Source organism: Pelophylax lessonae (assembly GCF_965119305.1).
Source record: "Pelophylax lessonae genome assembly, chromosome: 1".
Lineage (NCBI taxonomy): Eukaryota > Metazoa > Chordata > Amphibia > Anura > Ranidae > Pelophylax > Pelophylax lessonae.
In genome coordinates this window covers 458,849,099-458,876,074 of record NC_138768.1, presented here as the reverse complement: position 1 = coordinate 458,876,074, position 26,976 = coordinate 458,849,099, and the positions used below count along the sequence as shown (strand labels likewise).

The 26,976-nt window shown below is 45.8% G+C and overlaps 2 protein-coding genes across 3 annotated transcripts in view; one reads left to right on the top strand and one right to left on the bottom strand.

Moving 5' to 3' along the window:
• Positions 1 to 26,976, bottom strand: part of NR2F6 (nuclear receptor subfamily 2 group F member 6) — a 72,078-nt gene that overhangs the window by 18,478 nt on the left and 26,624 nt on the right. The window contains exon 2 of the mRNA XM_082266798.1: positions 6,404 to 6,498. Coding sequence (XP_082122924.1) covers positions 6,404 to 6,498 — 95 coding nt within the window. The remainder of the gene's footprint in view (positions 1 to 6,403; positions 6,499 to 26,976) is intronic.
• OCEL1 (occludin/ELL domain containing 1) overlaps positions 1 to 26,976 on the top strand; it is a 245,874-nt gene that overhangs the window by 208,569 nt on the left and 10,329 nt on the right. The gene's annotated exons all lie outside the window — the stretch shown is intronic.

The window sequence follows — 26,976 nt, the reverse complement described above, 5'->3', positions numbered from 1 at the left end:
CCCAGCCAAAGCCAATTGTCCAGAGACTGTGGAGTCTTGTCCCACTTGGTCAGAATCTCCCTTTCCAGGGACCTCATATGGAACTGTGCAAACGGAACCGCCTCAAAAAGGTAGATACCATCAGGCCCAGCATCCACATGCAAATCTGGAGGGATGGCCATCTGTTGGACAGCAGGGGATGATTTGAAGCCTGCAATTTGTGGAGTTTGTCCAGAGGAAGGAGCACTCTTGTTACAGCCAAGTTCAGACGCAAATAATCCAGCTTTGTGGACGGAACCAGGGCAGACTTCTGAGAATTCAGAATCCAAACTCCCACAGAGTTCGTATTGTGATCTCCAGGTTCTCCACCAGAGCAGAAAGAGACTCCACTCGCAGAAGGAGATTGTCCAAGTAGTCCAGTACTGAGATTCCCCATTGGCGTAGCAAGGCTAGCACCAGAGTCACCACTTTTGTGAAGACCTGAGGAGCGGAGGCAAGACCAAAGGGTAAGGCCACAAACAGATAATGCTCTTCTCCCACAGCAAAGCGGAGAAAACGAAGGTGACTGGCACATTGGAATGTGAAGATAGGCATCTCTGATATCTATAGAGGCAAGGATCTAAAATGTTGCCAAGACCAAAGATCACAGCAAGGAACTAGGTCCTTACTCCTGAACAAAAACTGAGTGACTTTAGCAGGTGGAGGGAGTATACCCCCTGGGACTGGCCATGGGTGTAAACAGAAGTTTTTTCTGCCTAGTGTCCTACGCCTGTGGGGGGCAGTATAACCCAATGGTGAAGAATGATGGGAGCTATGTCCATCAATGAACGTAAGAGACAAATGCTTTTTTTTTTTTTTTTTGGGTAACAAAATTTTCAAGTCACTTTTCAATAGCGGAAAAAAAAAAAACAGTGATGATTTAATACCACCAAAAGAAAGCTTTATTTGTGTGGGGGGAAAAAAAAAAAAAAAAAAAAAAAAAAAAGGACACACATTTCATATGGTTACAGTAATTGGTCTGGTTAGGAAGGGGGTTCAGTGCTATCTTTACCAAGGCTGGTTTATCACCACTCTTACGGTCCCCAGCACTGCAAACTTGACTGTGGGACAAAACACATTTCCCAGGAGGCTGCGGGCAAGGGGGGCAAACTTTTGCAATTCAAAATTAAGCGAGAATTGTGGAAGTAGGAGAGGGTGTGTCAAAAAAAAGGTGCCCACTCCCAGGAAAAAAATAACTGGCAATAATGGCAGAGGAGGATGAGGAGGAGTGAACCTTCAGTTAAGTTCTGCTTTAAAGAAGTTGTAAAGTCAGAAGTTTTTTTCTTAATGCATTCTATGCATTAAGATAAAAAAACCTTCTGTGTGTAGCAGCCCCCCTCACACTTACGTGAGGTCCCTCTGTCCAGCGATGTCCACAAGTGTCTTAGACATCTGAGATACTCCCTCCTGATTGGCTGAAACACAGTAGAGGCGCCATTGGCTGCTGCTGCTATCAAAGTCTGCTAGCCAATCAGGAGAGAGGGGAGCGAGGCTCCATGTCTGAATGGACACAGGAAGCTGTGACACGGCTTGGGTGCCCCCATAGCAAGCTGCTTGCTGTGAGGCACTGAACAGGAAGGAGGGGCCACAGAAGAGGGACCTGAGAAAAAGAGAATTCGGGCAACACAGCAAGTATAACATGTTTGTTATTTTTATAGGGGAAATATATATAAACCTTTTAATATATATATCAGCTGCCAATAGCAAAACTTGCATGCTTTTGCTTTTAGACATTTTCTCCTCTGAGTTTCCTCCTTACACTGTCCCTGGCAACAATGCCATGAATTAAGGTATGTGCCCCTTGTGCCTGCCGGGACTGACCGAGTCCCACATGTGCACACTTCCGTTTTGAACGGACAGGGACAAAGAGCCAAACCCACACTGACTCAGGAACCACTGTCAATCACTGTTTTGGAGGAGGAGAGGCGTGGTTTTGGCTCTGTGTACCGCTCGCCCTGCTAATGTCTGCAAGTAAAGTAGTTCTAAAACGAGAGCACACATGAACTGGAGACTCTGGCAGGACACCATAGGTCCCAGCAAGCACAGGGGGGAGCCCACATACCCGAAGCGAAGGGGGGTGGGGTTGGGTCAGGGAATAGTATAAGGAAGCTCAAATTGTAAAAACAACAAGAGTATCTTATGGTCTGTTATTATCAGCAAATTTAGCCAAAAAACTAAGTTTAATATCACTTTAATCCAATTTCTAGTTGACCATACTTATTTCAAAAGTCTCAATACTATTCTACCTATTAGCAAACTAAGTAAGCTCTAATAAAGCCACTGGAAACACTTTTTATAATAAATGCAACACAGAAACAGTTTAAGGGCTCTTTCACACGGAGCGGACCGTATTGCGATCCACTCCAGCACTTTTTATTTTTTCACGGACACGGATGACACTTGTGTCATCCGCTCCGTATGTCCGCATATCATCCCATTCGTTCATTTGCGGATGATATACGGACATAATGTATGCCTATGGGCATTGCGGATGTCAGCGGATGACACCGCTGACATCCGATTTTGCATCCGTTCCGTTTTTTAAAAACGGAACAAAAATAGGGTTCTGTTCCGTTCCAAAAAAACGGAACAGAACTGAAAGGACGAAAATCGGATGTCAGCGGATGGTCATCCGCTGACATCCGCAACCCCATAGACATTCATTATGTCCGTATATCACCCGCAAACGGATGGGGTGATTTACGGACATACGGAACGTCCGTGTGAAAGAGCCCCATCTATTCTATAAATATAATCTGTAATTATAGGATATTTGTAAACACACAAATGCAGATAATGAATTTTCAATGGAGCCCTACACGCTTAGCATTTACAGAAAAAGAAATCTGTGTGTCAAGGGGCAGATTAGAAATTTTAAACATGGCTAAAAGCGTGTAAATGCAGCTAAACACAGTGACATCAAAAACACAGAAAAAAGTGATCTGAGAGGCATAAAAAATGTTTGGTTTATACTTCTCTGATATTGCCAGTAGGAATGAGACCTTAGAAAGTTGCAAGCAATATTCTACTCGGTCACAGGTTATCTTTAACCTCTCTCTACAGGCAACTATTCTCCTTTACACATGCAAAGTAATCACATGTGAATCGCAGCTCTGACCTTTATCCGCAAGGAGGTCATATGTCATGTGATAAAAATGCTGTTGCTGGTTGTCACCTGCCCTTTACTCACACTCCCTGCCCCTGGCTGTTTATCCATAGTCACAGCTTAACCCCTTCACTTAACCAGAAGAAAAAAAAAAAGAAAAAAAAAGGAGTCAAGTTTCAAGATAAAAAGCAACCGTCTACAAATCAAGGTAAGTTTGAAGCAGATTCTTTTTGCTAAAAAAAGAAAAAAAAAAAAACAGCTTTTGTAACAACTAAGCTCCCTTCTACAAATATATACTAAATGAGACTGAAAAATGAAAAAAGACTGAAAAATGACACTCTAAAGAGTGGGACCCCCGTTCATGCATGTACATTTTTTGGATATTAGGGAAGGGTTAAAATGTGTCCCAAAGACAACTGGGAAATATCTCCCCAACTTTTGTTCTGTTCACAACTTTAAAATTTTGAATTTTCTTTCCACCACTTTCTGTTCTTGCGACAATGGTCACAAGAAACAAAAAAGTGAATTTTCACTTTGGGAACACAATCTAATTCAAATTCTAATCCTAATCTAGTTCTAATTCTTTTCTACCATAGTCTAGAACAAAAAAAAAAAAAAGGATATGCTTTATAAAGCTTGGAAAACTAGAGGAACCAGTCAATCACTGGCTCTCTCTAGTCACGGTTTCTCCCTTTGGCAAAGAGTACATGCCCAATTGCTTTGCGACCAGCAACCTCTGCATTCCTCTTGCCATGGTTTGTCTAAGAAATGCACTCATAGCCAAGACAACCTGCAGCTATGAACCAGCTGCCTCCATAGTGGTTGTCGGGTTGGCCACAGCAGGAGGGGAGAGGGGGCAGGTCAGACCTCAGAGATAGGGTTAAGCCTAGTACACTCTAATTTTTTTTTTTTGCGATGTTAGTATGGCCATTGGCTGAGAGCATTGATCAGGAGCCGATGGGCAGACCTTTTTCAGTCATGCCCCATCACCGTGTGGCTGAACGTCCGGCTTCTGTCCGACCAGGTGCAGTACACACAGGCCGAATGTCAGCCGGTTTTTTGAACTGGCCGATGCTACCTGACATTCAACCTGTGGGTACTAGGCTTTAAGCTGGGTGCACACTGAGGTTTTTTTTTTTTAGTTTAAAGGGGTTTTACAGCAGGCCCGTTCAGTAGAAGCAGGTCTAACAATTGGCTTCTGTTAAATAGAGAGGTCTAAACACAGATCCAAATTTGGCTGGTTCAGCAGGAACCGGCTGAATTATCCATGTGTACCCCGCTTTAGAAACTAGCACTCTGAAACATAGGACAATGTACTACATGTACTTTGCTTTATAGGAGAAAGAACTGTAAAAAAAAAAAAAAAACATTAAAAGTAGTATACTTTTTAACTTTTACATACAGGTAAGCCTATAATAAGGCTTAACTGTAGGTAAAATGAATATCTCCTAAACCAGCACGATTTTCACCCTGCATGCAGCCGCTAACACCAGCGGCACATGCGCTCTGAAGGTCCGGCATGTTTTGCCGGACCTTCAGAGCTCCTTGTCGGCTCCTCGCCGAAAAGTGCATGCACGGGAGTGACGTCACGAGGATCCGGCCACTCACAGCGCCGGAGCCACTGAACCCGGAAGAGACGCCGAGGGAACATGTCAGCTGCCTCAGCGGTGTCCGGGCGACCGTGTCGGGGCTTCGCTCTAAGGTAAGTATTTCATAATGTGCTAGTATGTGATGCATACTAGCACATTATGCCATTGTCCTGCAGGGTTTGTTTTATGTTTTTTTTGAGGACACAACCGCTTTAAGATAGGTCAAGTATTTTACAGGTTGATTTAGCATTTTTTGGTAGAGAGGTAAAATTTGTGCCAATACCCTAGGTTTTAGTTGGTCAAGAAACACAGAAATTAGTTCATGTTGTCAGGTATTTCAAACAAAACAAGACTGCACGTATCCTTCAGTATATACCACGAATAAATTACAAAAGTATATGGAGAAACAGCACAAGTGGAATTAGTCATACACTGTGCTTTTTTAGAGAAGGCCTTTAATGATGTGCTGTAGATCAAAGTAGTTATGCTCAAGAGGCAGCTTTACTATAGTCTACCATCAAAAGAATCAAAAACAACAGATTATGGTTAGCACAGTAAATCAACAAGCGATGACAACATTTTAGTAAGCCCCAATAACCAGAATTAGGGTCCATTTACACCAGTAGCTGCGCTGAATGAATGGCCCCTGAAAGGCTAGGTTCACACCTATGCATTTTGCAGTGCGTTTTGCAGAAATGCAATATAGTCCATTTCAAAGAGAAGTATTGATTTTTTTGTTTTCCCTGAATCATACTTACCTAGGTGGATGCAGCATCAGTCCAATGCTGCATCTGTCCCCTGCCAGCTCTAACACTGAGAACAGAGCGATCAAACACCCCCAATCACTGAGCAGAGCTGGTGACTGTCAGTCTCCAGCTCTATGCTCTGTAACCCCCCCATCAGAGCATTGGGCAGTAGAGGGGGCAAGAGCAGTCAGCCCAGGCTCTCAGCGGCTTGCTGAGAGGCTGAGCCAGGTGCTGGTCTAGGCATGTGGGCCAATTCCGACCATATGGTCACAATCTTGCTGAGCCAGGACTGACTCTGTGACGTTAGCCGACAGCAGGTGTCAGCCCGCTGTCTGCTGAAAATGGGTCACAGGAGTGCAGAATGAACTGCACTCCTGTGATCCATAGAAGTACAGCCAAAATGAGTTTTGGCTGTACTTCTTTACCATGATTTCCTTTGGAAACAGACTTCTATGGAAACAGCAGAAACGCATCAGCGTTTTTGATGAGTTACCGCTGGTTACTCCCGCACCTCCCCGAAATGCATCAAAAATGTGTCAAAAACATGTGTAGTACTTTTTTTCCCCAGTGCACACCCCCTCAATGCAGTGGTGTGAACTGACATCATAGAAACAAGGCAAACTGGCTTGTCAGTGCTTTGGGACTGCGCTGAGCACTAGGTGTGAGGAGTGTGGTTAGGGGACAAAATTTCCAATTACCCATAGCAACCAGCCTCCAAACATCATTTCTGCAGTCCAGGCCTAAAAATGGCTTACTGGTCATCATGTGTGGCTTAAAATGTTTGTTGGCACAATCTTTATTCCAAAGTCTTTAAATGTCCTAAAGAACCTAAGGCTTCCTTTCTATCTACACTAGAAAATGGCAGCTGAAAAACGTCTAATAATGAAGACCCAATATAGATAAAACTTCTCCATTTTTCTGTCTCATGGACATGTGTACTGTACCTTCTTTCCTCATGCCCACACGGAAGCACTTTTTCAGTCGGCAGTACTGACATTGGTTTCGGTGATGCTGGTCAATCTGACAATCCCGATTTGACCTGTGAGTGGAGACAAACGCAAGATTGAAAGCAGGGAACCTATTCAATTACTAAGAGCTAAAGATATCAACAAAACAGAGGCTTGCATATATAGGGTGCAGATCCTTCACAGCTGCCAAGTAATAAATAAATTACTCTGTTGCTTATTAAAATTTCATAACAGTCACATGCACATAAATGTCACAATTTTACACTAGAGCACTCATTTCTTGCACAAACATGGATGCACTAGAATCAATCAATATTTGGTATGAAAATTAAAAATACATTTCTTCTAGGAAGCTGCAGAACCACATATACCCCTCCCCTCCTAGTAACAGCCGATCGGTCATTTTCCCACTTTAAAGTGATTGTAAACGGTAATTTTTTTTTTCTTCTTTTTTAAAAGACATACTTACCTGCTCTGGTTTTGCACAGAGCAACCCCAATCCTCCTCTTCTTGGGTCCCCCTGCATTGCTATTGGGTATACTTGAGCGGTCTCAATCCCAAGTTGCATTGTGTGCATCTAGTTAACACACACACAGTGTGGATCCGGCCCACCCCTCCCCACACTCTCCTCACAGGCTGTGAATGACAGAAGCAGGAACCAATGGCTCCCACTGCTGGGACCTGCGAGGAGGGAGAGTGGGAGCAGTGCTGGATCGAAATTGGGCTCAGGTAAGTATACAAAGGGGGCTGGCGGGAATTGGTCACAGAAGATTTTTAACTTAAAAGGTAAAAAACCTGACTTTAGAACCACTTTTACAGATCAAGTTGTTCAGAATAACTTTCTGTTACAGGGGATGAACCAAGTAATATTGGCACGAATGCGTATAATGGTCAGTTTTTACTTCTAAGGCTTAAACCATTTTTCGAAAAGAAAACATTTTGTAACTAAGTTTTTAATGACATTGGGCTTAAATTGGTTTGTCTCCTACCTAAAAAACTGTAGATTTGGTGCAAGTTGTTATTTAAAACAGAGCTCCACCCAAAAAGGGGAAGCTCTGCTTATCTGCCTCTTCCCCCCTTCCACTGCCACATTTGGCACCCGCTCCCACTTCCAGGTAATCTCGCCATGGCAAAGTCAGCAGGAAGTTCGCCCCCCAAACTACTGGAGTGAAGGAGAGTATAGCTCCGCATTAAAGCGGAACTGAACCCATCAATTTAATAGTTAACCAAAACAGTTACATTTAAAGTGGTTGTAAAGGCAGAAGTTTTTTACCTATTGCATTCTTTGTATAAAGATAAAAAGCCTTCTGTGTACACCCCCCCCCCAATACTTACCTCAGCCCCATCTCGATCCAGGGATGTTGAAAAAGACTTGGCTGTCCAGTACTCTCCCTCCTCAATGGCCACCACTGCTGTCAAAGTCAGCCAACCAATGAGGAGAGAGATTGGGCAGGGTAGGGCCGCGGCTCCATGTCTGAATGGACACACAGAGCTGCGCCTTTTGCGCCGAAGGGGAACCCAAGAAGAGGAGGGTCTTGGCTGCTCTGCGCAATATCAGTGCACACAGCAGGTGAGTATTAGGTTTGTATTTTTCTGCACTGGATAAATGCAGATCTTTGCAAGGGCACTTTGAGAAGAAGGTTTTTTTTCTAGTTGTCTCATTCACGCTGCAGTCCCTGCCCTCAAGGAGCTTACAATCTAAGGTCCCTAACTCACATTTATACATACACAAACTAGGATCAATTTAGAGAGCAGCCAATTAACCTACCAGCATGTCTTCGGAGTGTGGGAGGAAACTGAAGTACCCAGAGAAAACCCACGCAGGCACAGGGAGAACATGCAAACTTTAGGGATTCCAACCAACGACCCTAGTGCTGCTAGGTGAAAGTGCTAATCACTTATCCACTGTGGAACATTGTTCCCCATACAAATGAAGGGGGCCAAGGGGCTTTAAGCAGGACGTACAGTTCATTTAAAAAAACGACATATGGGACACACAGGGCCAGATCACACCATGAATTGCACAGGGACAAGATAACCTTTTCTACAGATTTGTGTCACGGAGGAGACAGTCTCACCTTGCAAAAGTGATATTGTCTCTACAATCCTTTTGTACCTTATCTGGGCTCCCTCGTAGCTCTTTGGTCCTCTACAGCCAGCACTGAGGGAAGTATTCTCCTATACCTTTGAGTACTGAGGAACTTATTCTCCCATACCTTTAAGTACCTGGTATTTTCAGCAACTGCAAAAGAGCAGCGCACTGCATGGGAGAGCGGTTAAGAAAAATATAAAAGGGGCTGGGTAGTGTGTATGTCATTTTCAGAGACAAAGTCACTTTGCCTTGCATGGACATCAATTTCAGTTCTAGTGACAGTGGTCATTATGACAAAGAGGGTTAAAAAAAACTAAAAAGGGTATCACCACTTTATTTAAATCTGAAAAAAACAAAACACCACAACTACTTAAAATCTATTTAAATGCATTACTACGTTTTTGGGCTGTGTAGGGAAAACTAAGGCTCCATGTACACGGGACGCTGGAAATGGCCGTTTAGGAGCAGTTGGGCGTTTTTTTCAGAAGCCACTGAACCCATCTACATTTTATCTTATCTGTCCATGTACACATGGTCGTTTACAGTCATTTGCAGGCAGTTGCGTTCAGGGACTGTTTTTAGAACGCAATTATTTGCGTTCGAACGTGTGTTTCCCGGCGTTTCAAACGCACAAATGCGTCCGAACGCGATGACCCATGTTTAGCGTTCGCTTTTTTCCATTTTAAAGGGGAATAATTTTTTTGACCTCTAGGAACGCTTCTAAAACGCAAACGCCCGCAAACGCTGCTAAACGCGGGTACAAACGCGACCGAACGGACGTTTCAAACGTCCTAAAAATTCCAGCATTCAAAGGGACTTTTAACAACGTCCCGTGTACATGGAGCCTAAAACCCACATAAGAGACATACAGTCTCAATGGTTGCATTTCAACCTAGGACCCAGCACTGTAAAGTTGTATACACTGTATATTTTGTAGTCCGGCTGGAACATTAACTGCAGTTTTTTCAGTTTTGCACTACATATTAGGGATCGACCGATATTGTTTTTTTATTGCCAATACCGATATTTTGGTCATCGCGTATCGGTATCGGCCGATATTTTCGTATATTTAAAAAAAAAAAAAAAAAAAAAAACAACATTTTTACTTGACAGGTACTCTTGTGAAGGGATCTGGGGGTCTAAAAGACCCCGAACCCCTCCTCTGCACTTAAAAGCATTCAAAATGCCAAGTTTGGATGTTTTGAATGCTGTCTTTTTTTATGTCATGAGATCACATCCAGGTTTTTGCATGGAGACCAGATCAGAGCCGAAAGCGGCTTTAAAATCGGGTCATCGGCGGACGTGCAAGCTGATTGCCCAGGTATCCCGGTGGGACGGGAGACCCTGGCGAGACGCGGAAGGCGGCAGGAGGGGGGGACATCCCCTCCCGCTCCTTGTAATAACAGCCGAGCGGCTTCTCAGCCGCATCGGTTGTCATTACAAAACAGCCGACCGTCGGCTATGGACGCCGGTGTAGTATGAAGATATGTATCCTGTGAAAGATGCGCATGCTCCGGTTTTAGACAAAACATGCCGAACGCCAAGCCGAGACAGATGAATATAATTTACCCCTTACATGACGGAGCAGATGGAGAGGGAGGGGATACTTATCTTCATGCTACAGCGGAACGGAGAGTAGAGGAAGGTGAGCGGGGAAGGGAGAGGAGTGTGTACAGGGAGATTGGAGGAGATGGACATTGATATCACCTACCTAGCTGTATTAGAGGGATCAGCATGCAAGGCTATGAAAGTCAGATACATATCTTCATGCTACAGCGGTACCGGGGTGATGCCTCTAGCTGCAGGGATCACTCCGGTACAAGAACTTTCCGAAATATCGGCCACCTTGGTGATTCCGATATATCGGGGAAAGTGCATATCGGCCCTCGATATATCGGCTTTGCCGATAATTGGTCGATATCTACTACATATACCTTTATAAACAGGGTTCTTTACTAAATTGGGTCTTGTGCATGTGTCTACAGCTGTACAGAAAAAAGGACTTTAAACATCACAAAGAAGAGACTTTTCTAAATGATTATGCATGAAGTGCAGCAGAATATGCTACCAACAATCCTAGCTGCCCATTTGGTTTTGGTACATTTTTAATAAGTCTTTTCTTTTCCTCACCTATATTTGCAAAGCTGTTGAGCAGAATGAGTCACAAACTATGATGTCAGTATTATTGCTACTACCTTATCGCTGGTAATTAGTGTCACAATAAACTTTACTTCTGTACAAACTACTGAGCACCAAACGGATATGTATTATAATAATCATGTATGCAATGAAGCTTAGTATCTTTAGTAAATTTTTGAATGTTTATCCTGCATTCCTACAGAAGGTGTATGTAATTTAAAACCTAGATTAGCATAGAGCTCTATAAACACAAAGACAATCAATATTAAATAAGTGCTTGACATTGTTGGATTCCCCTTCAGAAAACAAGTTGCTTGACAGGAAAACTCATCCAATGGCTCAAATACTGAGTTACTGATCCCAAACAAACAAAGATCAAAAATTCTGATATCACTCATTGGCTCAGTGGCCCAATGTATCATGGCCCCTTCACACCACAGTGTTGTAGTACACTGTGCTGAAGAGTGAAAATTGAGTTGCTGGTTCCGGTTTTCTTGCAACACACTGCAGGTCTATCAGTCCCCTACTGTATTTGTGGGTTAGGGTTCCATTCTGAATGAATAACAATGGCCTGCACCACAAAAGGTGTGAAATTAGTTTTAAAAAATTCAAGCAACAAGTATTTTTAGGAGCAATTAAAAAAAAAAGTCCAACTTTTGCAAAAATGGTTTTGCATAAATTGGAGAGGAGCAACATCATGCGTCTTATTTCACCTGATTTCCGGTCCTTGTGAAAACTTGCAACGACCGGACAAGAGGGGATGGCTGCCATCGGAACAGATCTCAATAATACCCTGTCAGGGGTTCTAACATTTAACTGGAAAATAAGTGTTTTGTTGCAGTCTTCTCCTGCAAGGCAATAACCTTCTGTACCAAAGGAATTGGGGAAATCTGTCCAATGGGGACACACACAGAGACACTACAACAGTCCAGAGAAGGGCAACAAAGATAATTAGGGGAATGGAGGATCTCAACTATGAGCAAAGACTGCAAGCATTGAACTTGTTCTCTCTGGAGAAGAGACGCTTGAGAGGGGATATGATTGCTGTCATTTTTTTTGCTGATCAATACATAGTGCATGTTTACGCGTCTGTGTACAGGCACATTAAAAACAATAGGATCCATTTAGATCAGTAAAAAAAATAAAAATAAATAAAACATAAAAAAAACGCCTGTATGCCTGATTGAAAAGTTCAGACAGCAGTTTGCAAGAGGCCAAACACTACCCTCTCACCAGATTAACAGTGCTACTAGTGTCCGAGAAAAAGAAACATAGCCCAAACATTTAAGAATTAGTAAACTACAAAATAAATAAATTTTTGCTTTTGCATTTTAAACCACCATCATGTATTTTATCTAAGTATTTATGTGGTTACACAGTGTGTTAGGCCCCTTTCACACAAGCGTTCCAATCGAGTCACCTGTTAAATTTTCAAGCAGACTAACATCGGAAGGGTCTTTTCGGGTGTAAACATAAAAGAACACTAAAATAAAAAAAAAAGAAAAAAAAAAAAAAAAAGAAGAGGGGAGGCAGGGGAATTCCATCCTCTTTCATTTAGGTGGAGCGTATCGGAGGTAGTCAGGTGTATATGTAGAGTAGACGTACATTTACTCCCTGCTGCCCATACAGCAAAGTAGGCTCTGTGTTCGCTCTGCAGAAACTGTGCAGACAGGGATGCGTCATAGTCCTGTTCTGCTCTGATCAGTAGACGATCTGCGAGTTGATCAGAACAGAAGCTACCCCATGGGGTCTAATATTTTAAACAGTTACTGATTAGTATAAGGCCCGGTTGACACAGGTGTAACCTACGCTCAAAATGTCGCATGACGTGTATAAATCAATGGTTCTCTAGGAAAGCCATCTTAACTGGTCTGACAAAAGTCAGTCTGACTTTGAAAAAGGTTGCTGCACTACTTTGGTCTAACTGTAGCCCATTCAATAGCATTAAAATTGGATAAAAAGACTAAGCATGGGACTTGTGCTCTGAGGATCTTTAAGGGGAACACCCTCAAAAAAAAAAAAGAATGGCGTGGGGTTCCCCCTTCCACCCCAAAGCACTTTGCCCCCCATGTTGATGGGGACAAGGGCCTCTTCCAGACAATCCTGGGTGGTGGTTGTGGGGTAGCGAAGAGAGAATTACTGGTGGGAGAAGACATCACCAGAGAAAGAAGACACGTTGGAGCTACTTTATTAAAAGGACTTTATCAAAAACCTGTGTACTGTTTATTTTTGACACTTTTTTGGGTGATTGAGTAGGGTTACAATGTACCCAATACTCATTAACATTGGGGGGGCTGGGATCTGGGGGTCCCCAAGTAAGATCTGGGGAATCTTTCAGATTCCGATAAGTCCCCTGCCAGAAGACCCTCACAACCACCGCCCAGGGTTGCAGGGAAGAGGCCCTTGTCCCCATCAACATAGGGGGCATGGTGCCCCAAAGCACCCCCCCCATGTGGAGGGCATGTGGACTGGTATGGTCCGGGGGGGGGGGGCTGCTCACCTGCCCCCCCCCCCACCTTTCCGGATCAAAGGGTCTGGTATGGTCTTGGGGGGGACTCCATGTGTTTTTTGTTTTTTTTTTTAATATTGGTTTAGGTTCCCCCCCCCCCTCAGGATCCATACCAGACTCAAAGGGCTTGGTACTGTCGGATCCCGTTCATTGAAGTTACATGGAAGTCGGACATGAAATCATAGGGCAAAGTCGGATCGGAAGTCGTTCGACTTCCATGCTGGAGCAGTGTAAACCTGGCCTTACAGTTAAAAACGTAATAGGTCTGGCAACGATAGAGCTACTACAGTCTGAAAATGGGAGTTTCTGGCCAATGCATCTCTAACAAATTGCAAAAATTAAATTTTTGCAATCTTGCTTTTCTTAGCCCCGGTTCACACTTCTGCGAGTGTGGGGTTCGCATGCAATGTCGGAGCGCACTGCTCCTTCATTACATGCGATCGGCTGTGCGGTGCGAGTTTAGCCATACACTTTGTATGGCTAAATTTGCACCGCAGCAAACACGCACAGGACCCTTTTTGGAAGCCGCATCAGGATCGGATCGCACAGCGGTTCACACTTGTGCGATCCGATCCTGTGCGAACTGCACGATCGCACTGCGATATGCGATCAAACTGGGGTGTCGTTAAGATTACATTGACACCCCCAGCGTATCGCATATGGCAGTGTGAACTGCCGGGGGTGTGTGTGCGATGCGGGAACAGGCTGCGAATTCGCAGCCTTCCCGCATCGCATAAGTGTGAACCGGACCTTAATGTTAAAAAAATAAGTAAATAAATAAATAAAAAAAATAAAAAAGTGACTATATAGACCTCTGAATTTTTTTTTCTAGGAGTTGGTAACAGAATCACAACTAAATCCCACGCCTTTTTCCCCAATTGCTAGAGCTGGCGTGTGCCTGTTTGTGTTGTATCGGTTACAAGCTGAAAGATCATGCTGGTATGTGAAGAACAGCAGGAGGAGGACCCCTGCTTCCAAGCTTACTATAGACAAAGCAGGGAACGCTAAACATGTTTGTGTTCTGGCATGCCAAGTAAAAACAGATGCATACACACTGTATACATTCAGAGCCAAAGAAACATTACACAGCTGCCATTTTGTGATACTCCAGGAAAGAGTTAATACTGCAGTCCACGTGGGTTAAGGTAAATAAAACTATGCAGGAGATGCAGGGTGGTTCTACACCTTAAATAAACACATTGCAAAGGTCAAGAGTAATAATGTTTCTCTTAACTGGGGCCAGGCCTCCACACTAATTGCACATGCAAGTGCTTGATTTTTTATGTGCCCTCCTGACGCAGGTTCCTGAGTAATTCTACTGAAAATTTTATAATGGGGAGGGGGGGGGGGGATAAAATAAACGAAAGTTTGGTTCAAAGCTGTATACTTTAAAGAGAACCTGTCAAACAAGAATACTGAACCACCCTTACCCCCAATAAAAGGATACATTAGGTAATGCTCATATTTGTAAACAAATATAAAAAGCCAGTAAGCGGATGCGGTCAGAACTACCTTCAGGAGATCATTTTCTTTCCTGAGTTGTCTTAAAATCTTTATATTTCCAATGTCATGAAAACTGGAAATGTTGCTCAGCTCTCCTAAGGGCTCTTTCACACGGGCGGTCCGATCAGATGCGCCTGTCAGTTTTTTAGGCGGATCTGATCGGATCCTCCATGCAGCTCTATGGGGCAGCGGGTGTCAGCGGAGTTCACCTCCGCTGACACCCGCTGCCATCCGCATCCGATCCTGTGCTGAAATCTGGACGGATGGAAACCCTATTTTTCCATCCGTTCAGTAATCGGAGCGGAGTGGATCTGATGAGAGCGGACAAGCGGTCCGCTCTCCTCCGATCCCCCATAGAGGGCAGCGGGTGCTGAGACACCTCCCTCTCCGCTCTGCAAGCGGAGACGGAGCTGTCATCCGCCCGGCTCAGCGGGGATCGCGGATCGATCCCCGCTGAGCAACACGGATCCGCCTGCGGAGGCGGACCGTGTGAAAGAGCCCTAAAAGCCTTTCCTCCTAGCAGCAGTGTTTCAGAAAAGAAAAAAAAAAAAACAAAACACTTGGCGCATGTAACGCTCCTAGACATGTTTAGGTGCGTCAAGTGCTTGGGTGTTCATGCATTTCATTGGCCCAAAGAAGAATTTATTTTGGTCTTTGAAATTAATGTTCAAGCGCTTGATGCGACTAACGTCAATGTGCGTTCATACGTATCAAGCGTTTTTTTTATGCCAAAACGCTGCTGCATTGACGCACTAGGAGTGAGGTTTTTTTTTCCCTTCCTCTAAAAGCATATGTGCTTTGGAAACATAAGCTAATAGGCGGGGGCGTTTAGGCTCCATTCACAGCTGGGCGTTTGAGCGTTTTTCAGCTCCAAAAACGCTCAAAAAAAAAAAAAATAGTTCCAAAACGCCCAACAAGTAAAACCCCATTCATTTAAAGCGGTTGTAAACCCAGGAAAAAAAAAACCTGCAAGACAAAAGGCATAATGAGCTAGTATGCATAGCATACTAGCTCATTATGAATTACTTACCTTAGAACGAAGCCCCGTCACGGACCCCCGGACACCGCTGCGGGCACGGACATGATCCCACGGCGTCTCTTCCGGGTTCGGCGGCTCCGCGCTGTGATTGGCCGGAGCGGCGATGACGTCACCCCCGCGCATGCGCATGGGAGCGATTTTCCGACAAGCTGCCGGCAAGGAGATATTAATTGTACCTACAGGTAAGCCTTATCATAGGCTTACCTGTAGTTAAAAGTTAAAAAAATCGTGATACTACCACTTTAAATGGCCCCTGTTCACATCTGAGCGTTTTAACACCTGAAGAAAAACGCCTGTAGCTGAAAAAAGTACATGAGCTTCTTTTCGGGCTGATTACCAGCGTTGATCCGACTTGTCAGGCGACTTGTCAGCCTGACAAGTCGCGGTCCTCACTAGTGTGAACCACTATGGGATGAGATTCTGCTGCGGATTAAAAAAAGGGTCAGGTGCGAGTTTAGTGCGGATGCGGTGCGAATTCAGCCATACAAAGTGTATGGCTGAAATTTGCACCGAACACGAGATCGCATTTGTAATTTAGGAGCAGTGCGCTCCGGATTACATGCGATCTCCGTGATCGCACTAATGTGAACCGGGCCTTAGGCATTGTTACGTGTATGGCACACATTAGCATTTTTTTTCTGCTCCTAGAAGCTAAATAGTGTCATCCTATATGTCCATGCACACTACTTTAGGCTATTCGCGAAAAAAAACAAAACTTTTTGTAGAGTACTTTGGAGCATTTTCCAGCAGAAAAAAAAAAACGCTATGGACCCCAATTGGAAGTTTTGACATCACTAGAGGACGCCTTCCTTATATGGAGAGGGGATGAAGAATACCTTCTTATGAATTCAGTAACACTTCAATTAATTATCTAGATCTAACTACAGGCATCAGAACAAATTCTTTTCAAGAACTTTTTTTTTTTTTTTTAAAACTAGGTATAGGTTTATTCCAAAAGAAGTTGTCAGCACCCAAACTGGTTAAAAGCTGTACCAAAAAGCCGATTTCAACGTATAAGTCGGAATTGCTCCACTAGATAGGACTTCATACTACAAGCGTCCACTTTAAGGTTCCGTTCACATACTGGCATATTGGATCGCGGGAAGCATCACTACGATTCCGCTTGCGATCCCAAATCATTGCTAAATCACAGGCCGTCCATGCAATGGCACTCCAAACGCGGCGTGATTTTGCCACAATTGTTGTTTAACGAATCACGGTGAAATCACTCAAACAAAATCGCAGGACGCTTGTCGCCCAAAATACGTTTTTGTACTTTTTTTGGGCGACAGGCGTCCCTCCATTCTTTTTGCAAGATTTTACCACGATTTGTCGGGCGACAATCACGGCAAAATTGCACCACACTTAGGGTTCCATTGCAAGTCAAAGGAATCGCACAGGCATCCCGCAATTTACGATTCGGGATTGCAGGCAGAATGGCGGCGGTTCTGCCTGCGATCAGATATGCCAGTATGTAAACGGAGCCCAAAAGGGGGCTTTGTGGAGAAAGGCTATGACATTCAGAATTTAGAATTGGAGCTGGAAAAGGTATCTATGTTAGATAGAAACTAACTTTTGGTTCCCAAGGAGAAAAGGAGGAATGCTCCAAATAAACAGTGGTTGTTTTGTTACCACTTTTTCCATCTCAGTATCATTGGGTAAACCAAATCCTTAAACATTGGAAAGTGTTAAAGGAGGACAGAATACTGGGTCCAGCACTTCCTGACCGACCTAGTTTCATTTTTAGGAGGACCCAAAATATCAAAGATCTTTTGGCACCTTACCTTTTTTCCGTGCAAAATATGCAACGTGTATAAAAATTGCTATGCTGTTAAGGCAACAGAGCCCACACTGGAGGAACCAAATGTCGGACCCCTGAAGAAAGTTAAGCACCAAAGGTCATTGGAAGAAGACCGCCAAAGCTGATACCTGGCCCTTGATGGTATTCAAGGCCAATTTCGGTTCAACCCCCTGTTGAAGGAAGGTTAAGATCCGAGCCACCGAGAAGGAGCGAGGATGAACCCCAAGAGACTCACACCACGCAATGTATGTCTTCCACCTACAAAGGTAGATCTTCCTAGAAGTAGATTTCCTAGCTTTCAACAGTGTAGGAATGTAGAAAGTGTTGGGGTGCGCTAAACAACAATATTGAAGACGCAAATGAATGGTATAACAAATTCAATTAACATAAATGATCATAAATATAAAATAAATCAACATAAACCAGTGACACTCATGTGATCCATAGTGATAAATCAACATAAACAAAAAAGTTCTTTAAGTGTCCAGAGATGAAGTGATGAATAAAACTGAAGGTGGAAAACAAACGTGCTTCCAAATCCAAAGTATAAATCCACCAAGCGAAATTCCTCCTTACCAGACTGAAGAAGTAAGATGCCAAAACTTAACACATGTGCTGGAAACAAAATGGAAATCCCACAGTGCTCCAAAATAGCTAATATCTTACCAGATAGCAATCAAATGCTTGCAAAATGGCTCTCAGAGAACACCATCTTCTCCTCCTCCTTCACATTCAAATGAATCTCTCCAATATGCCACGCTGTCGGTCACTCTCCTTGCTGCAGTGCTTCTATCTTGCCTCCCTTCACATGTGGTGTTTGGGCTTTGGTCGTTCCCACTCTTTAGCAACAATTCTGTCAAAATAGGAAGGGAAAGGAAACACCTTAGTCGCTCTGGATGGCTTGTGAGTGCCAAAGGGCACCGGCGCCTCCGATGCAGCTTCAGCTGTGGCCTCCATCTTCAGGGTCTTACGCACAGATCCAATCAGTGCATCCACCAGTGCTTTTTCGTGCGCGGTCACAGACGTGAAGGAATCATCCTCATTATCAGAGGAATCCAGGCACGTGGTTACAAACCCAGCAGGGTTACCCACGTGTGCGGCGGCCAAATCAGGTTCAGGATCCAATGAGACAGGGGAAGGCTGGGGGGCGATTTTTGCTAGACTGTCGCCCGCAAGCATCCGCCACCCAGGACACAAGGGACTTCAGGACCGTCGTCAGTGCATGGGTGGATGTTTGGGACCCAGAGGGCCCCGCAGCATTTAGAGAGGGGTTTAGGTGGGGAAATGTGCTCCATAGACTGAGTCACCAGAGGGGCCCCACAAAAAGTGTAAAACACTGCAAGGGGACAACCCCCACCGTGCTGGCAGCTCCACACAGGCACAAAGCACCAAGCAATCCACAGCAGAGCAGGAGAGGACCCCATCAGACTCACCACCCACAGAAACAGGCACCTGCAGCCACCAGGAGAATCTGCACTATATGTGGGGCTATCAGGAAGTAAAATGATCCAGGAGTAAGCACCAGGGGATGAGGAGGGGCTCCCACCACCGAAATCGCCGCCTACAGTGCTAAACTGTCATGGCTGCTGCAATTTCCAATGACTAACCACAACAAAATAGCCGCTGGACTACACAAACATGGCCGCCATGTATAAAAGCACACAGGCTACAACAAAATGGCGGCCCCACAAGGTTTACAGGCATCCCGGAGGGAAACCAGGCCAAGGAAAAATTCAGGCAGGACGAGGGGCCCTAGTAGGAGCCCCCCACCAGGTGCAGCCCCCCGTGCACAACAATCGATCGTCCTTTCGCCGGGGGCACCCCACCCCCCGGCCCCCATCACCAGTTAGCTCCCTGCCCCCATTCCAGGAAAGTTGCCAGACCACCCAAACAGCCCCAGCGTGGGGGGTGGGCAGGGTGGGGCACTTGGCAAAGGGGGGGGTGCCTGCGGGAAGAAGGGGAACCTGGGGGTCTGACCCTCCCAAGGAGGTGCCCACGTCCACCCCAAAACCCTCCAGGGGGAGAGGGGGACAGCTGTTCACCATACCAGGAACCAGGCAGGCACCTCTCCAGAAAGAACCCCCTCTCCATCTAAATGGGCGGCTGTCAGCCAGGAGGAACGCTGTGACTCGGGCTAAGACTCAGTCCTATGCGACCTCGCGAGGCGGTTAACTCGCAGGCCAGCACCCGTCCAGTAGGGCTATGTTGCGGCCGACCTAGCGCGAAGCTGAGGTCTGCATGTGCTCGCTGGCCAGACTGGGATGACCACTGGATTATAATATCCAGCCCGTCACCCAGTCCAGCAGTTAAATGTAGATCTCACAGGGAAAGAATGAAAGAGGAAAAAAAATTTGCCAGGACCAGAGATCCCAGCAAGGATTTAGGTTCTTGCTCCTGACTAGGCCGTCGGTCAAGACAGAGCCAGCATGGAACGCAAATGGTGCCGATACAGGAACTGACGTCAGCTGAGAGAACGTGATGCAGTGGATGGGTGGTGCCGCGTTTCTTCTGACATTTCATCCCTCTCCGTGAAGTGTACATTCATGCCTAGGGCTGGGCGATAAAACGATACCGATATGTATCGCGATAGTGACATTTCCGATAGCAATAAAAGACTTTTAACGATAAGTCCGCTCCGACGGGTTTAAGCTTTAAAAATGGCGCCGCCACGTCATTGCGCACGCGCCGCCACCGCTCGTGTAATTTCGGCTATTCCCGGCCTCTCCCGAGCGGCGGCGGCGCGTGCGCGGTGACATGTATGCACGCGCCGGGCGGCGCCATTTTTAAAATGAAGGCGCCTCTGGAACAGGTAAGTGAAACAGCTTCACTGCCTGCCATTATGCAGGGCTGCGGGCACACTACAAGGGATGCAGTGCTGCGGGCATGGTCTACCTGTACCATGCCCACAGCACTGCATCTCCTGTAGTATGCCCACAACCCCGGATCCTCTTGTACCATGCCAGTACCCTGCATTCTCCTGTCCCATGCCAGTACCCTGCATTCTCCTGCACCATGCCAGTACCCTGCATTCTCCTGCACCATGCCAGTCACCCTGCATTCTCCTGCACCATGCCAGTCACCCTGCATTCTCCTGCACCATGCCAGTCACCCTGCATTCTCCTGCACCATGCCAGTCACCCTGCATTCTCCTGCACCATGCCAGTCACCCTGCATTCTCCTGCACCATGCCAGTCACCCTGCATTCTCCTGCACCATGCCAGTCACCCTGCATTCTCCTGCACCATGCCAGTCACCCTGCATTCTCCTGCACCATGCCAGTGCCCTGCATTCTCCTGCACCATGCCAGTGCCCTGCATTCTCCTGCACCATGCCAGTCACCCTGCATTCTCCTGCACCATGCCAGTCACCCTGCATTCTCCTGTACCATGCCCGCCGCCCTGCATTCTCCTGTACCATGCCCGCCGCCCTGCATTCTCCTGTACCATGCCCGCCGCCCTGCATTCTCCTGTACCATGCCCGCCGCCCTGCATTCTCACCCTAGGGTCCTTATTTTAAATGGGTAATAAAAAAAATCAATAATTATCGATATCGACCGATATGAAACACTGATATCGTGATACAGTTTTCAGCCATATCGCCCAGCCCTATTCATGCCATGCTTTTTTTAAAAAGTGAGCTTTCTTTATTTAATCCATTATTATCATGACAGAGGAGGGGGTACTCATGACAAAGAAGGGTGGGTAATCCTAGTCACAGCTTTATTTCAAATGGTTAATAAGAAAAAAAAAATCAATATAAATCTTTAAAATAAAATTTTTGAGAATCGTGATCTTCATTCATCATGATTCTCATTTCTGCCAGAATCGTGCAGCGCTAAAATAGATTTTATATATATTTATATATTATCTCACAAAAGGGAGTACACCCCTAACATTTTTGTAAATCTTTTATTATATCTTTTCATGTGACAACACTGAAGAAATTACACTTTGCCACAATGTAAAGTAGTGAGTGTACAGCTTGTTTAACAGTGTAAATTTGCTGTCCCCTCAAAATAATTTAACACAGCCATTAATGTCTAAACCGCTGGCAACAAAAGTGAGTACACCCCCAAGTGAAAATGTCCAAATTGGGCCCAATTAGCCATTTTCCCTCCCCGGTGTCATGCGACTCAGTGTTACAAGGTCCCAGGTGTGAATGGGGAGCAGGTGTGTTAAATTTGGTGCTAATCGCTCTCACTCTCACATACTAGTCACTGGAAGTTCAAAACGGCACCTCATAGCAAAGAACTCTGAGGATCTGAAAAAAAGAATTGTTGCTCTACATAAAGATGGCCTAGGCTATAAGACTGCCAAGACCCTGAAACTGAGCTGCAGCACGGTGGCCAAGACCATACAGCAGTTTAACAGGACAGGTCCCACTCAGGACAGGCCTCACCATGGTGGATCAAAGAAGTTGAGTGCAAGTGCTCAGTGTCATATCCAAGGGTTGTCTTTGGAAAATAGATGTAAGAGTGCTGCTAGCATTGCTGCAGAGGCTGAAGGGGTGGTGGGGGGGTTCAGCCTGTCAGTGCTCAGACCATACGCTGCACACTGCATCAAATTGGTCTGCATGGCTGTTGTCCCAGAAGGAAGCCTCTTCTAAAGATGATGCACAAGAAAGCCTGCAAACAGTTTGCTGAAGACAAGCAAACTAAGGACATGGATTACTGCAACCATGTGCTGTGGTCTGATGAGACCAAGATAAACCTAATTGGTCCAGATGGTGTCATTCATTTTTTTTATTTACCAAACACAGAAGTAGCAGAATACATATTGGCCTAAATTTATCAAGAAAATAGAATTTTTGTAAGAACTTACCGTAAAATTATTTTCTGAGTCATCTGATAAGACGCAGCCCTTTCAAGTTTCACCACAATTGGGTAATGGTGCCCTCTGCATGAGCAGGCTAGGTAGTGAAACTTTTACTAGACACACCTTTAGGGGCTGTCCCCTAGACACATAGAGCTTACTAATCAGTTTCATAGCAAACAGTACAGGAAGACAACCAACCCCAAAATAGAGGGGCGGGGGCTGCGTCTGTCAGTGGACTCAGAGAAAAGAATTTTACAGTAAATTCTTACAAAAATTCTATTTTCTCTTACGTCCTCTGACAGATGCAGCCCTTCAAGTTTCATCACAATTGGGATGTCCCAAAGCAGTGCAGGTGTGAGGGGTCGGAAGAGACGCAATCAACAAAACGGCCTGTCAACAAGGCCAGAAAAAAAAAAATGTAGCCAACAGGGCAACAGAAGCTCAACCAACAGGAGCTAACCCCAGAACAAAACCTCACCCCAAGAAGAGAAAAGCATGTCTCCAACAGACCGCAGCATGTAAAACTTTGCGGCCAAAGGAAGCATCCGAGGATGCCATTACGTCAATCTTGTAGAATTTTGTAAAAGTGTGCACCGACAACCAGGTCGCCGCTTTGCATACCTGAGCCACAGAAGCCTGATGGCGAAAAGCCCAAGAGGCACTCTTTTCTGACCCTTTTGTGAATAGGCCTGAAGAATAGTCTGTTTGATCCATTTGGAAATGGTTGCAGCGGACGCAGCCGAACCCTTCAGAGGTCCCTCAGGAAGGACAAACAGGGAATCAGACTTCTGAAAAGATTCCATGGCTGACAGGTAAACCCTAATCGCCCGAACCACATCCAATTAATGCCAAAGCAAAATTCCTTGGGATGCTTGGGCTTCGCACAAAGCGAAGGCAACACAATATCCTCATTGAGGTGGAAGGCAGACACCACCTTAGGGAGAAAAGACTGGTTGGGTCGCAGAACAACCTTATTCCTATGATCGACCAGATAGGGCGAACGGCAGGACAGGGCCGCCAATTCAGACACTCTGCGCGCAGAGGTGATAGCCACCAGAAAAGCAACCTTCTGGGACAAAGGCAGAGAGGCGTGTCTGATATTTTCAAAACGGACAAAACCATATTCAAATCCCACGAAGGCAAAGGAGCCCTCCGTGGACGAATCAGACGACGCACTCCTTGAATAAAGGTGAGAATCAGGGAATTAGTCGCCAAGGGACGCTGGAAGAAAATGGCCAAGGCCGACACCTGACCTTTAATCATGCCCAACGCCAAACGCTGTTTCACACCTTTCTGCAAGAAAGCCAACACCCTTGCCACTGAAAAGGAGTGGGGATGCAACCCTTGTGACTCACACCAGGCAATGTACGCCTTCCAGGTACGATGATAAATCTTCCTGAAGGTAGCCTATCCGAGCTCTTAGCAAGGTAGGAATTACAGCATCGGAGAGACTTTTGTCTCTCAACACCTGGCCTTCAACCGCCAAGCCGTTAAAGCCAGAGACCGTAAAGCAGGATGGAAGATTGGCTCTTGAGACAGCAGATCTTCTCTCAGAGTTAGCCGCCAGGGAGGCTCAACGACCATCTTTACGAGGTCTGCGTACGAAGAGCAATGAGGCCAGTCCGGGGCCACCAGAATCACCTGCCCGTTCCAACGCCAACCTGCGGAGGAACCCCGGACAACAGTTGAATCGGGGGAAAAGCATAAATCAGCCAATACCGGTGCCATGGCACCACCAACGTGTCCGTGGCGTCGGCCAGAGGATCTTGAGCCACGGCCACGACCCTGTCCACCTTTTTGTTTAGATGAGACACGAACAGAGTCCCCCACCGGGCACACAGGAGAATAAACGCCTCCGGATGCAGGGACCATTTCCCCTGATCCAAGGACTGACGACTGAGATAGTCCGCCTGCCAGTTCTCCACTCAGGATGTGAACAGCGGAGATAGCCGGAACGTGTGCCTCGGCCCAAGTCAGAATCTCGGCCACCTCCTTGGCCACCCAGGCACTCCTGGTGCCCCCTTGGTGATTGATGCAAGCCCCAGCCGTGGCATTTTCGGTTTGAACCCGAACCGGGTGAGCGCGCAATCGAGTCGCCCAATGGAGCAGGCAGAGTTTGATCGCCTTGAGCTCCAGGATATTTATCGGCAAGGAGGATTCCTCCACCGACCACGTTCCTTGGACACAATGAGTGTCCAGTACTCCACTCCAGCCCGTCAGGCTGGCATCCGTGGTGATCACCGTCCACAACAGGGGCAGAAAGGACTTGGCCTGGTTCAGAATGGGTGACAGAAGCCACCACGATAGCTCCAACCTTGTGAGACGGCTTAGACATATCATCCTGTCCAAAGACTGCGGATCCTCGTTTCATTTAGCAAGGATCTCCGCTTGTAGAGGCCTTGTGTGAAACTGGGCAAATGGGATTGCCTCGAAAGCCGACACCATCAGTCCTCAGGGACCTCATACAGTTCGGCAGGAAGGAGAGATCATTGCCTTGAGGGACTTGATTTCGCCCTGCAAAGTCTGAAGTTTTTCTTCTGGGAGAAAAACTTTCGCTTGGGCGGAGTCCAGGACCATGCCCAGGTAGTGGAGACCGACGGAGTCAGCGCCGACTTCTGGAAGTTGATTGTCCATCCGAACTCCTGGAGCGTCTGAACCGTGACCCTCAGATTGTCCAACAGAGTGGCACACTAGCTCGCCCTCAACAAGAGATCATCCAGATAACCGAGGACCGCAATCCCCCTCTTGCACAACAGAGCCAGCACCGGGGGCCAAAACCTTGGTGAAGACACTGGGAGCCGTAGCCAGACCAAAAGGGTAATGCCACAAATTGAAAATGCTCCTCTGCCACTGCGTGTCTCTATGGTCATTTCAGAAGACACGCCCCCCCCACAGTTAGAATCACTCCCCTAGGCTCACATGTAACCCACTGATTACCCACAGTTAACCCCTTCCCTGCCAATGGCATTATTACAGTAACAGTGCATATTTTTAGCACTGATTACTGTAGTAATGTCACTGGTACCCCCAAAAGTGTCAGTTAGGGGTCCAATCTTTCCGCCACAATGTTGCAGTCCCGCAAAAAAAAAAATAATAAAAATGACAAATCGTTCCCGTAGTTAGTAGACGCAATAACTTTTGAGCAAACCAATCAAAATACACTTATTGCATTATTTTACCAAAAATATGTAGCAGAAAACAAATTGGCCTAAAATGTTAAAGTTGATTTTTACATTTTACTTTTGAGAATGTCATAGCAGGATGTGAAATAATTGGTCACTCTATTTGTGCTTATAGCGCAAAAGCAAAAAAAAAAAAAAAAAAAAAAAAAAAAAAGGCACAGGTGATCAAGTACCACCAAAAAAAAAAAAAAAAAAAGGACATCAATCTTATTTGGGTACAGCGTCGCACGACCACACAATTGTCCGTTAAACTAACGCAGTGCCAAATCGCAAAATAGGGCCTGGAAAGGAAGATAAGTTCACTTCAAATTTTTTGTAGAAGGAAGCTGCATCAAATTTATTAACCAAGAATCGGTTTATGAAAGCAAAGAGTGCCTTAGTCTTATGGCTACGTAAACTTTGTACTGAATTGGTGGTCAAAAGCTTTCAGAGGATTAGCACCTTCCCTGCTCTGAAATCCTTTGCTACCTTCAAGTGAAACATACGACACACATAGGGCTGAAACAATTAATCGGCATAATCTATTATGAAAATAGTTGTCAACTATTTTAATAATATGATTAGTTGGCCTGCATACCAAATGTACTATGTGTTTTCATATCAGAAAATACAGTGCCGCACACAGTCCATACATGTCAGTATACACAGTGCAGCACACCGTCCATACATGGCAGTAAGTGCCTGAGAACTTATAAATGTAAATGTGTATGAATCAGTGACTCATGGGACATGTAGTCCTGGGCAGGAGAAGGAAGTGAGTGATTCTAAAGGCAGACTTTTTTACCTTGGCATAGGGGCACTCTATACTTTACCTTGCGGCTTGCTATAAAGGCACACTGAATGCAGGAGAAGCCAGAAGTACTGACAGGGGACCCCAGAAGAGGAGAATCAGGGATGCTATGTGCAAAACCATTACACAGAGCAGGTAAATATGACAAAACAACAACGTTTACAATCCCTTAAGGCTACATTCACATGTGGGCGTAGCGGATCGCGGCAGAATCACCGCGATTCTGCCCACGATCCGGAATCATTGCAAATCGCGGGACGCTTGTGCGATGCCTGCGATTTGGCAACCCAAACGCTGTGCTGTTGCCGCGATTTCCGCCTGCCGAATCGCGGCAAGATCGCGCAAAAAGAATCGCGGGACGCACGACGCCCACAAAGGTACAGGAGCTTCTTTTGTCCGTCATGCTTCCCGCGATTCTGTTTGCGCGATGTTACCGCAATTCGGCAGGCGGAAATCGCGGCAACATCACACAGCGTTTGGGGTGCCATTGCAAATCACGGGCATCGCACAGGCATCCCGCGATTTGCAATGATTACGGATCGCAGGCAGAATCACTGAGATTTTGCCCGCGATCCGCTACGCCCACATGTGAACGTAGCCTTAGGGCTCTGTGCAGCAAAGGTCAGCATCTGAACCCAGAGGACAAGATAGATGGGAGGCAATACACTTACATTTAAGTA